Below are 11,360 nucleotides of genomic sequence, written 5' to 3' on the forward strand. Positions count from 1 at the left end.
GCTGCTGTGGATCCTTTTCCTATTCTTCCCACCAGCCAGGCTTCCTGCTGCCAGGCTTCCTCCATTGTCACATCTGACCCTGCCCAGAACTCCTTTGACCTTGGCACAGGTGTGGGTTGCTGAGAAGAGGAAGATTATTGTGCTCCTTTCTGGAATGGGAATGGGAGAGCAAAGAATAAGCTGAGGCCTGGCTACTACACAGTAACATTGTTCCCATGCTCTCAAAGCTTGGAGATAGATTAGAGCAAGTGAGGGGTCATAGGTCAAGCAAGACGCATTTGTCAGATTTTAGGCAGCCAGAATTAGTGTCATCAGGAAGGACAACCACAGGGACTAGACTGCAGCTGGCCTTCAGATTTCTGGAAAGCATCTATCACTGTCCCCAACCCTTGAGAGATGGTTGAATTCCAAATTGTTGGTTTCTTTTTTTTTTTTTTTTTTTTTTGAGGCAGGGTCTCACTGTGTAGGTCACACTGGTCTTGAACTCACCTTGTAGCCTAGGTTGGCCTCAAACTCACAGCTGTTCTCCTGCCTCAGACTCCCAAAGGCTAGGATTACAGTTGTGCACCACCACACCCAGCCCTCACCTTTAATAGAAGCCCAGATTTTTCTTTTGCTGAATATCACTGCCCCTTCCTGAAAAGCCTCTACAAGCCCAATATAGTGCCCCAGCACTAATAGAGATAATTTACTGAGTGAATGAAATATGAGATGGACACCTTTCAATTCCTTTAGGACATCCTGGTAGGGACCCAGGTCCAATGGTACTGTGGGACCTATGGGTTTGAGACAGTACTTTGTGATTTTTTTTTTTTTTTGCAGAACCGGGGATTGAACTCAGGCCCTTGCACTTGCCAGGGAAATACTTATCCTACTGAGCCATCTCTCCAGCCCCAATGCTTTGTAATTAATTATAAGAGTTCAGGGGATACCCCTGAGGAATGCTGCGTGAGGAGGGTAATGAGATCTGGCTGTGTTGGATAGGGTGGTGACCACAACTGAAGCTGGAACCAAATAGCCTGCCACAGTAACCCAGAGGCGAAGACTGCTCTTCCATCCAAATCTGCATACTCCTTTACATTTCCCCTCTGTTAATTTAAATCAGGAACTCGAGGGGCATCCTCGTCACCTGTAAACTGCAAGCATTCCTGGACCACCCTCTTCCAACAACCAACTCTGTCCAGGACCCTGGGAGGCACTATCTTGGGTCTTTCTTTGCAGCATCACTTTACAATCTCAAGTAAATTGGTTTGTTTTGTGATGTATCGAATACCTGGGCTTTGCAGAATGCTAGGCTAGTGCTGTTCCGCTAAGCTATACCGTTAGTCCTCAAGTCCATCCATTCTGCTGGTGATGTTGGTTACTGAATTTACATTTTGGTATCGACAGGTCAAGCGTGGAATCTCTTTTTGTCATTCATTCGCCTTCGCTTTGGTCTCCTAGATTTAGAAGTTTTCCAGCAGCACACGCCCAGGTGTAGTTCGCTGCGCGGGTCTGAGGTTGTCAGGCTCAGAGCAAAAGACCATCGTCCTTTACAACCCGACCCAAGGTCACCGAGGTCCCGTTCCCAGCCCCGTTGGCTGCAGGGCCGACCGCGCCCCATCAGGCAGCGCCCGGGGCAGCCCGGCGCGCTCGTGACGTAACGTCGCTGCGCCGCGCCCGAGAAGGGTCCACCCCAGCTCTAGCCAGCCAGCGGCGCGCAAGGTTCTGGGGACGGGAGATATGGCTCGCGAGCTTCGGACGCTGCTGCTGTGGGGCCGCGGTCTTCGGCTTCCACTGCGACCTCCGTTTCTGGCGGCCGCCTCGGGAGGTGAGGGCGGCCGGCGTTCTTCTGAGCCGCCAAGCTCTTTAGACAGGCGCGAGGTAGCGGCACGTGTCGCATGGGCATTGGGTCCCGCGCGGAGCTGGGTGCTGCGTTGCAGCGTCCTCCTCCCAGATACCTTCTGCCTGCTAGTCTTTCTTGTCGCCGGACACGGGTGGGTCGCGGGAGCCGGTCAGACCAGGATAAATAGGTGTCGTCCTCCGCTTGGAAGAATGGAGTCGGGAGGTCTCGGGTGTACGGGGCACCTCCGCGTCGGGGCCTCGGATTGGCGTTGGTGTTCACCCAAGTCATTATGGGCAGTTCGCTCCTTCGTTTCCTTGCACGTTGGACTCAGCTGCCTGCCAGTTCAGGGCTGTTTGACCTCAGACAGACTGTTTACTCTGAATTGTGGACTCTAATTATTCTCAGAGCCTGAAATTGGTAATTACAACGATGAGTAGAGAGAAAATGACATCAATCTTTCCTTTCCCACTCTCCATTCGAAAAGTAACCACGCGGGGCTGGGGAGATGGCTCAGTGGAATAAGCGCTTCCCTGGCAGGCGCAAGGACGTGAGTTCAATCCCCAGTTCTGCCAAAATAAAAAAAAGAAAGAAAGAAAAGTAATCACGAAGTAGGGGTTGATGAACCTTCAGGGCGCAGCACACTCAGTTCCATAAACTTACATATACGTGTGCAGAATTTTGCGGAACCGGGGATTGAACTCAGATCCTTGCGTTTGCCAGTCAAGCGCTTATCCTACTGAGCCATCTCCCCGGCCCTATTTGCTTTGTTTTTGAGACAGGGTTTTGCTATGTGGTTCAGGATGGTCTTGAACATTATGTAGCCCAGAGTGGTCTCAAACTCCCAAGTGATCCTCCTGTCGCAAGTCTCCCAGGTGCTGGGATTTTCCACAATAGAGATTATTATTTCAGGTAATTTTATTATAGTGTTGTGTAGAATGAGTACTTAAATCTTTTTTTTTTTTTTTTTTTTAACCTGACTCCTAGTGATCCTCCTGTTTTCAGCCTCCCCAGCTCTGGGATTACAGGCATGGGCCACCATGCCTGAACTCTTGAGTACATAAATCTTTATGAACATGTGTGAGGTTTTTTAGAATTTATGTTTGAGAGCTTATGCTTTTTTTTTTTTTTTTTGGCAGAACTGGGGATTGAACTCAGACCCTTGTGCTTGCCAGGGAAGCACTTATTCCACTGAGCCATCTCCCCGGCCCTGACCAATGCATTTTTGAAATATTAACTGATGATTGCCAAATTGTGATCCAGATGTCTTATCAATTTATAGATTCCCCCCACACCAAAAAAAAAAAAAAAAAAACATAGTCCCACTATCGGGGAGTCAAACTCCCTATTCTATAGTATCTTCCAACACTGGATATTTTGTTGTTGTTGTTTTGCAGTACCAGGGATTGAACTTCAGACCATCGTTTGCCAGGCAGGTGCTTATTCTCCTGAGCTATCTCCCTGACCCTCGACACTGGATATTTTGTCTTTTTAAAACTGGTCGTCTAGGGGCCAGGGAGATGGCTCAGTACAATAAGCACTTGCCTGGCAAGCACAAGGGCCTGAGTTCATTCCCTGGTTCTGCAAAAAAAAAAAAAAAAAAAAGGTCATCTAGGGAATTGTGGGTGCAGCCCAGTGGTTGAACCAGATGCCAGGGCCTAGGTCTGGGCGATATAGCTAGGTGGACTAAGTGCTTGCTGAGGTAAGTGCAAGGACCAGGGTTCAAACACTGGCACTGCATGCTTCACTGGCCCGGCCCCCAGGCTTGCTGAGCCAGCAATGGAGTTGGGCATGGTGCAACACGCCTGCCTGTAATCCTAGCACTAGGGATGCAGAAATCAGGAGGATCACTAGGAGTTGGAGCTGCATAGTGAGACCCTGCACACACACACACACACACACACACACACACACCCCTAAACCTTAAAGCCTTAAAGATACCAAGGCCTGGAGAAGTGCTAAAATGCAAAGCAACAAAACCTGCCCTGAATGAAAGAGATCCTGTTTTGCATGGATACTAGCTATAGTAAGACTTTATTTCATGGCCATTTATTGAGTCTAAGATACAGAACCTGTTCTTGGTTGCAGTGCTGCAGACACCTTTAACATTGTTGCCTATGTGGTAAGTGTGACAATAAATTGAGGGGGTTGAGTGATGAATGAATTTAGCCAAGAAAATACTTGATTTATATAATGAGAAAGAATGTGGTTATAGGAATCCATCCATATAGGAAATCCAGAAATCTTAGCCATTTCCTCTTCATGGGGAAGTATTGCTAGAGTCTAGCATGTGATTGACTTCATGAGTAAGATATGTCGTGCTTCTCTGTGGAATCCTCCTGCATGACTTGTGAGCTCAGCTCACTTACCCCTTGTGTTATCAGCCTCTCAGGTTCATGTGCCCAAGTTCATTTGATAGCCACTGACCATATCAAAGCGCACCATTTATTTTGGTAAAAAGGAGAATTTATTCAAGGATATCCCCAAAGAGATTAAATCACCATCTCCCTGTGCTGCAGCATGGACAACCCTTGCAAACATGTTAAGTGAAATAAGTTAAACACAAGACCCATGCATTCTGGTTCCATATATAATCTATCTGTCTACAGAAACAAAAATAGATTAGTGGTTCCCAAGACCTGCAGGGAGGGGCAAAGTGAATGAATGCTAGTGGATATGGGACTTCTTTTTGTTTGTTTATTTATTGTCTTTTTGACACAGGATCTTGCTAGTTCAGGCTGGACTTGAGCTCACTTTGTAGCCCAGTCTGGTCTTGAACTCGCAATCTCCCTCTCATAGCTCCCCAGCTTCCCAAGTGCTGGGATTATAGACATGTACCACCATACCCAGCTGGGCCTTTTTAGAAAAAGTAAATGTGGAATTTGATAATAGTGACAGTTGATGAATTTATGAATATACTGAAGATCACTAAATCGTATGTGTTAAATGGATGAACTGTATATGAATTTTTTTTTAGTTTTAGGAAAGGGTCTACAGGATGTTCACCGTCTCACTACTAGATTGGACTCATAGTAATCTGCCTGTTTACAGCCTCCCAAGAATGTATATGAATTATATCTCAATAAATTTTTTTTTTAACTTCAGGGGGTTTTTTTGTGGGGTTGTTGTTGTTTTGTCCTTTTGAGACAGGGTCTCACTATGCTGTTCCAGCTGCCTTGACCTCTGTAACTCAGGCTGGATTTTCCAGTGACTCTCCTGGTCCTCCTGCCTCAGCCTCCTAAGTGCTGGGATTACAGGCATACAGCACCCTGACCAGTCCCCCAGCCCTTTTTTTTTTTGAGACAAGGTCTTATTAAATTGCCCAAACTGGGGTTCGAAATTCAGTCTTCCTGTTGCAGCTTCTCAGAGTGCATCATTGTACCCAACATTATGTATGTTTATATTTAGAGTTTCTTTTGGATCCTTTTGTTATAGTTTACATATCTGTATTTTTCACCTTTCATCTTTGTTACATTGTGTTTTAATGTCCTAAACCATTGTTGTAGTGGTTATTTTAAGATCCTTGTTTTTCTGATTCCAACACCTGGGTATTTTGGAGATCACTGTCTGTGGATTGACACTTATGTTGAACAGGTAGTTTATTTTCTGTGTTTGTGTAGTCAGGTAATTTTTTTGTTTTCATCCTGGATATTGTGGATGCTGTTTTGTTAATTCTCTGGACTCTGATATTATTCTTAAAGAGTTGTTTCTGTTTTAAAATGGGCTGTTACCCTCGTTGGTCCAGCTGAAAACTGTCTCATAGGCAGCAGTTTAACTCTTATCCTAGGTGAGTTGCTTAGAGTTACAGAAGCATGTCTCAGGGATCACAGCAATTGAGACTGGGCGTGGTAGAGTGCACGTGTAATCCTAACCCTTGTGAGGCTGAAAAACAGGAGGATCACTATGAGTCTGATCTGTATAGTGAGACCCTGTAGCCCTGTACTAAATTGTGTGTGTGTGTGTGTGTGTGTGTGTGTGTATCTGGAGTTATTTTTGCAGAATTTTAAGTTTTTCTTTCTCAAGAATTTTCCCTCATTTTCTAGTTTCTGTTGTTACTCTGATTTTTTTTTGGGGGGGGGGCAGAACTGGGGATTGAACTTAGACCGTTGCGCTTGCCAGGGAAGCACTTATTCTACTGAGCCATCTCCCCGCCCCCTCTAATCTTTTCTGGTTATCCCAGGCAGAAAGAGTACACATTATATACATTTTTTATTATATTTTTAGCATTGACCTGACCAATAACCTGCTTTTTGTGGAGTTACTATCAAAAGTATCAGTTTCCCTTCAGCATGTCTTGCTGTTGTCCCTTTCCAGAGCTTTTGTGTAGTCTGTTTTTATTGATGTCCCTAGATGCATTGTTTGTTTGTTTTTGGCAGAACTGGGGATTAAACTCAGGCCCTTGCTCTTCTCAGGGAAGCACTTATTCTACGGAGCCATCTTCCTGGCCCCCCTAAATTCATTGTGGCTGTCTGTAGGAAGGTTGGTGTGGTAAGATACAGCTCAGTCATACTGGACTCTGTAGTAGAGTTAAAACTAAATAGTGGATTAAAGTACCTGCTTAGGCAGATGCAGGGGCCAAGGTTCAATCCCCAGGGTGCTGTGGTGGGGTGTACCTGTAATCCCAGAGTTTAGGAGGCTTAAAACAGGAGAATCACTAGAGTCTGATCTGTGTAGTGAGACCCTGTACTAAATACATTAAATAAATAAATAAATAAATAAATAAATGGGACATTGTTCTTAACTGTCACATGTAAGATTAGAGGTGGTATGATTGGTTTATGTAATTTCAGAAAAGTAAGTCACATCTTTCTCAGAGCCTAAAACATCATGTCTCCAAAGCACATAAATTAAACACTTACAAAGCAAAACCACAGTAAGAACAATAAATGATTTGTAGGAAAATAAGTGAACTATTTATTGGTATTCTTGACCTCAGACTTGCTAGGTAGGCACTGTGCTGCTGAGCTACGTCCCCAACTAGGTGAGCTTTTTTTTTGTTTTTGTTTTTGGCGGAACCGGGGATTAAACTCAGGCCCTTGCACTTGCCAGGGAAGCACTTATTCCACTGAGCCATCTCCCCGACCCCTAGGTGAGCTTTTTAAATAGCGCAGTACCAGTGTATTTTTATTTATTTGTCTTACTTGAGTGGCCCCAGTGAGCAGCCACAGTTTTCTTTGGTTTTGGTCTTTTGAGACAGGGTCTCACTGTGTCATTCAGGCTGGCTTTGAACTCACTGTGTAGTATAGGCTAATGTCAAATTCACAGTAATCTTCCTGCCTTAGCCTTTTGAGTCCTGGGCTTACAGGCATGTGCCACCTCACCTGGCAGACACATTTTTCATCCCTGCAAACCAGTCTAAAATGACCCTATAGGACAGCTAGCTATTCTCTGGGCCATCTCAGTCTGTTGGCTGGGGCACAGCATTATTGAACTTCTATTAAAAATGCCTAGAAAAAGATCAACTTATATAATATATGCTCTGGTGTATTGTTTTTTTTTTTTTTTTTTCCAGAACCGGGGATTGAATGCTCTGATGTATTGTGAAGTATGACTTGTTGCTCTCCAAGTGTTTAGTACTAAGGAATATAAATTTGTCTTTGCCCTAATTTGATGAGATAAATTATACCTTAAAAAATTAGTGGGAGAAATCCTAGAGCCAACGTATAGCCACAATTTTAAATAAACATTATGGAATATAAGTGCTGTTAATTCACAATAGGGAGAAATTACTGTGGATGGCATGGGACCAATGAGGCCTTAATGGATCATAGGCTCTGGGCAAGGTCCTGACATAGTTCACCTGGAGAAGATGTCACAGGCAGCAGCTTGAGCAGTGGCTGGGTGTGTGCGAGTGTATGCACGTGTAAGTATCTTCATGTGTGAGAGCCTAGAGAGGTGTGTAGTATCACAGTCAGATACTCAGTGTAACCCCAAGTCACTTGATACTCTAACGAGGGTATTGTGGTATGACATTGAGGTTTGTGGCTTTTCCTTTAAGATATGGGGAAATGTGAAGACAAGATAGTTTGTTTACTGTCTGGTCTGACAGATTTATTGCACTCTTGGTTTATCTTTCAGTATTGGGGATAGAACTCAGGATCACTCTGCCACTGAACTATACCCTTAATCCTTTTTATTTTGAGACGGTCACTAAATTGTCCCTGTTGGTAGTTCACTTGTGATTCTATGGTATCAACCTTTATGAGTAGCTGACATTATAAGCATACTACAAAACCTGGCCTTTATTGGTCTTTTTTTAAATTTTATTTTATTTTAGAGAAGGGTTTACAGGGTGTTCAGGGTTTACAGGGTGTTCAGGGTCTCACTAAATCGGACTCACCGTGATCCACCTTTCTATAGCCTCCCAAGAGCTGGAATTACAGGGGCACTCAGCGCACCCCAGGAATGGGACTGGCACAGCAGGCCCAGGGATTGAACTCCAGTCCCTGCGCCTGCTTGCAGGTGCTTGGTCTGTTCTTTTGTGTGTTTCGAACCTATAGTCTTAACACTGAGCCATATCTCCAGCTCTTTTTTTGTTAAGACGGGATCTTTCAAAGTCAAAGTTGCTAAGTTGCCTAGACTAGTCTTGAATTTATGTCCCTTCTGCCTTTGCCACTCCTATAGCCTGGATTTATAGGTGTGCTGCAATATGCCTTGCTTTTATTGTTTTTCGTGTTGTTGATTTTGTAGAGACAGGGTCTTGTCATGTAATTCAGGCTGGTATTGAACTCACTATGTAAGGCTGGCTGGCTTTGAACTTGAGGAGATCCTCAGCCTCCTCCTAAGTGATGGGATTACAGGCATGCACCACCAGGCCCAACCATATTGATTTATTCTTGATGTTATAGTAGAAAATTCAGCTAACTTGAAATTGTATCTTTTTTTTTAGAACCGGGGATTGAACCTAGGCCCTTGTGCTTGCCAGGGAAGCGTTTATTCCACTGAGCCATCTCCCCAGCTGCTCTGGGTTTTTTTGTTTGTTTGTTTGTTTTTTTCTGTTTTTAGTAATGTTATTGATTAATCTAAGTTTGAATTATGGAAGAGTCTTAAAGTTCCAGTAGAAATATGGATTGCTTCTTTTTTCCCTTTTTCCACCAATGAGGGCTTATAGCTACTATTGTAAACAACATGTTAAATCCATTCAAAGTAATTGATATGGAGGAAGGAATTGTGTTTAATCTTGATAAATAATAACCTTTATAAATAAAAGACTAATTTGCTTAATTTTTTTTTTTTTGTGGCCAGCTTAGCCCTGCCTGGGGGCAAGGCTGGCAAGGCATGTGGTGCTGGGGGTTAAACCACAGTCCCCGCACACTTGCCTGTGCTTGCCTAAGGAGGCGCTTTAGACTGCTGAGCTATCTCACCAGCCCTTCTTAATATATCAAGATTTACGAATCAGTAAGAAAAAGATTTAAAGTATAGTAGAAAAATCATCAGAGTATATCAGTGAAAAATGAAATAGGCGATGTTTTAAAATATGGAAGGGCAGGCCGGGAGTGCTGTTGCATGCCTGTAATCTCAGCACTTGGGAGGCTGAGCAAGAGTATTACTTCAAGTTCCAGGCCAACATGCACTGCAAAGTGAGTTCAAGACCAGTCTGAACTACATAACAAAATCCATGGACTTTTTTTATTCTATCATATTCTCTTTTAGTTTCCTTTTTTTTTTTTTTTTTTTTTTTTTTTTTTTGTTTTTTCAGTTTGCTTTTATATGAGCTTGCTATTTTGAGTACTGTGTTGTAGAGGGTGATTAGAACATTGTGGAAGGATGCCAGAGGTAAAGAACAAGTAAATCAACATCTTGGGTGGTTCACAAGATATTCTGTGCAAAGCATAAAACGTTTCTTTTTTCTTTTTCTTTTTTGTGGCCAACTCAGCCCACCCTAGGGCAGGGCTGGCGCAACATGTGGTGCTGGGGATCAAACCACAGTCCCTGTGCTTGCCTAAGCTTGCCTAAGCAGGCGCTTTAGACCACTGAGGTATCTTGCCAGCCCAAGCCTAAAATGTTTCCAAAAAACCTACAGAATATAGAGGAGCAATAGTCCCAACATCCCAAAGGCTGACGTAGGATTGCTGTGGGTTCAAGGCCAGGCTTGGCTACATAAATGAGTTCAAGACCCAGCCACACTACTTAGTGAGACCCTGTCTCAAAAAAATGGAGGGATCAGGGTGTAACTCAGTGGTACAGTTCTTGCTATTATGCCTTGAGATCCTGGGTCCTCCATCACTAGAACTTCTAACATACATACATAAAGGGAAAGTGCTTGATTGTGATCATAATAGGGAAAACTGTAAATGTACAATGAAATGTTTACCTGATGGGTAAGCAACACCACCATCTTGGCAGGAGCATGGAGTGACACTCACTTGAGCACATTGCTGATTAGCATGGGGGATGGGTTACTTGGCAGCGTTGATCCCAACATAAATGCATAATTTCCAATCCAGTAATTCCATTTTTAGATGTGTATTCATGCATGAGCAAACAGGCATAAGTATGGTACAAGGTTTTTTTTTGTTTGTTTGTTTGTTTTTTTGTCTTTTTGAGATAGGGCCTCACTGTGCAGCTCAGGCTGGCCTTGAGCTCACTTTGTAGCCCAGGCTGGTCTTGAGCTTGAAACAGTCCTCCTGCCTTAGTCTTCTAAGTGGTAGGATCACAGGTGCATGTCACCACGCTCCCAGCCAAACATGTTCTTTAAAGAACTAGTTTTTATTTTGAAAGTTTTAGTTTTGGAAATAATTTCATACTTCCTGAGCTCTTCCACAATAGTGCAGAAATACCAACGCGCGCGCGCACACACACACACACACACAGCCTCCCTGTGTTAGTTTCTAGGTAATCCTGGTTGTATCTCCAGTCTGTGAGCACTCCTCAGTGTGTCTGTATTTCAGGATCACAATGCTTAGGAAGAATTCTAGCTATTTATTTTACAGGATGTCTATTTATTTAGGTTTGTTCGCTGTTGTCCTATGATTAGACATAGATGCAGTTTGATCAAGAAAACACCAGGAAAGAGACTGTGTCCTCACATGATGTTGACACATCTCATCTGATGATAGTAGTCACCTAGTCAGTGGAAACATACCTCTTCTACCACTTTTCTCTTTGCAATAAATATTTTGTGTGTGAAGGGAGTGTTTTAAGATTATATAGGGGCTGGGGACATAGTTCTGCAGTCTGTGTGCCTGTGTGGCAAGCCAAGGACCTGGGTTTGATCCCCGGTACCACATGCTGTACCAGCCTCAGAACTAGGCATGGTGGCTCATTCCTGTAATCCCAACTGAGGAGGCTGAGACAGAAGGATCACTGTGAGTCTGAGCTGTGTAGCGAGACTCTGCACCATATAAATAAATATTTTAAGAAGATTATGTCAACATAAATAAATAAAAAGATTATGTCAATATTCTGTGACAAACATCCATTAATTACTTATACTTACTGTAATTATGACTGGTATTTTCCTGATGGTGATTTTTCCATTGTTTCTTTACATTTATTTATTTTTTATTTTTTATTTATTTGTGTGTGTGTGTGTGTG

General features: G+C 43.4%; 1 protein-coding gene across 2 annotated transcripts in view; it reads left to right on the forward strand.

Annotated features, from left to right (window-relative positions):
- Positions 1–1,659: 1,659 nt before the first annotated feature.
- Trap1 (TNF receptor associated protein 1) overlaps positions 1,660–11,360 on the forward strand; it is a 42,242-nt gene continuing 32,541 nt past the window's right edge. For both annotated transcript variants that reach the window (XM_023711538.1, XM_023711539.1), the window contains exon 1: positions 1,660–1,810. In XM_023711538.1, the coding sequence (XP_023567306.1) occupies positions 1,723–1,810 (88 nt within the window). In that variant the 5' untranslated portion in view covers positions 1,660–1,722. The remainder of the gene's footprint in view (positions 1,811–11,360) is intronic.

This window comes from Octodon degus, unplaced genomic scaffold, assembly GCF_000260255.1.
Source record: "Octodon degus isolate 3935 unplaced genomic scaffold, OctDeg1.0 scaffold00021, whole genome shotgun sequence".
NCBI classification, from domain to species: domain Eukaryota; kingdom Metazoa; phylum Chordata; class Mammalia; order Rodentia; family Octodontidae; genus Octodon; species Octodon degus.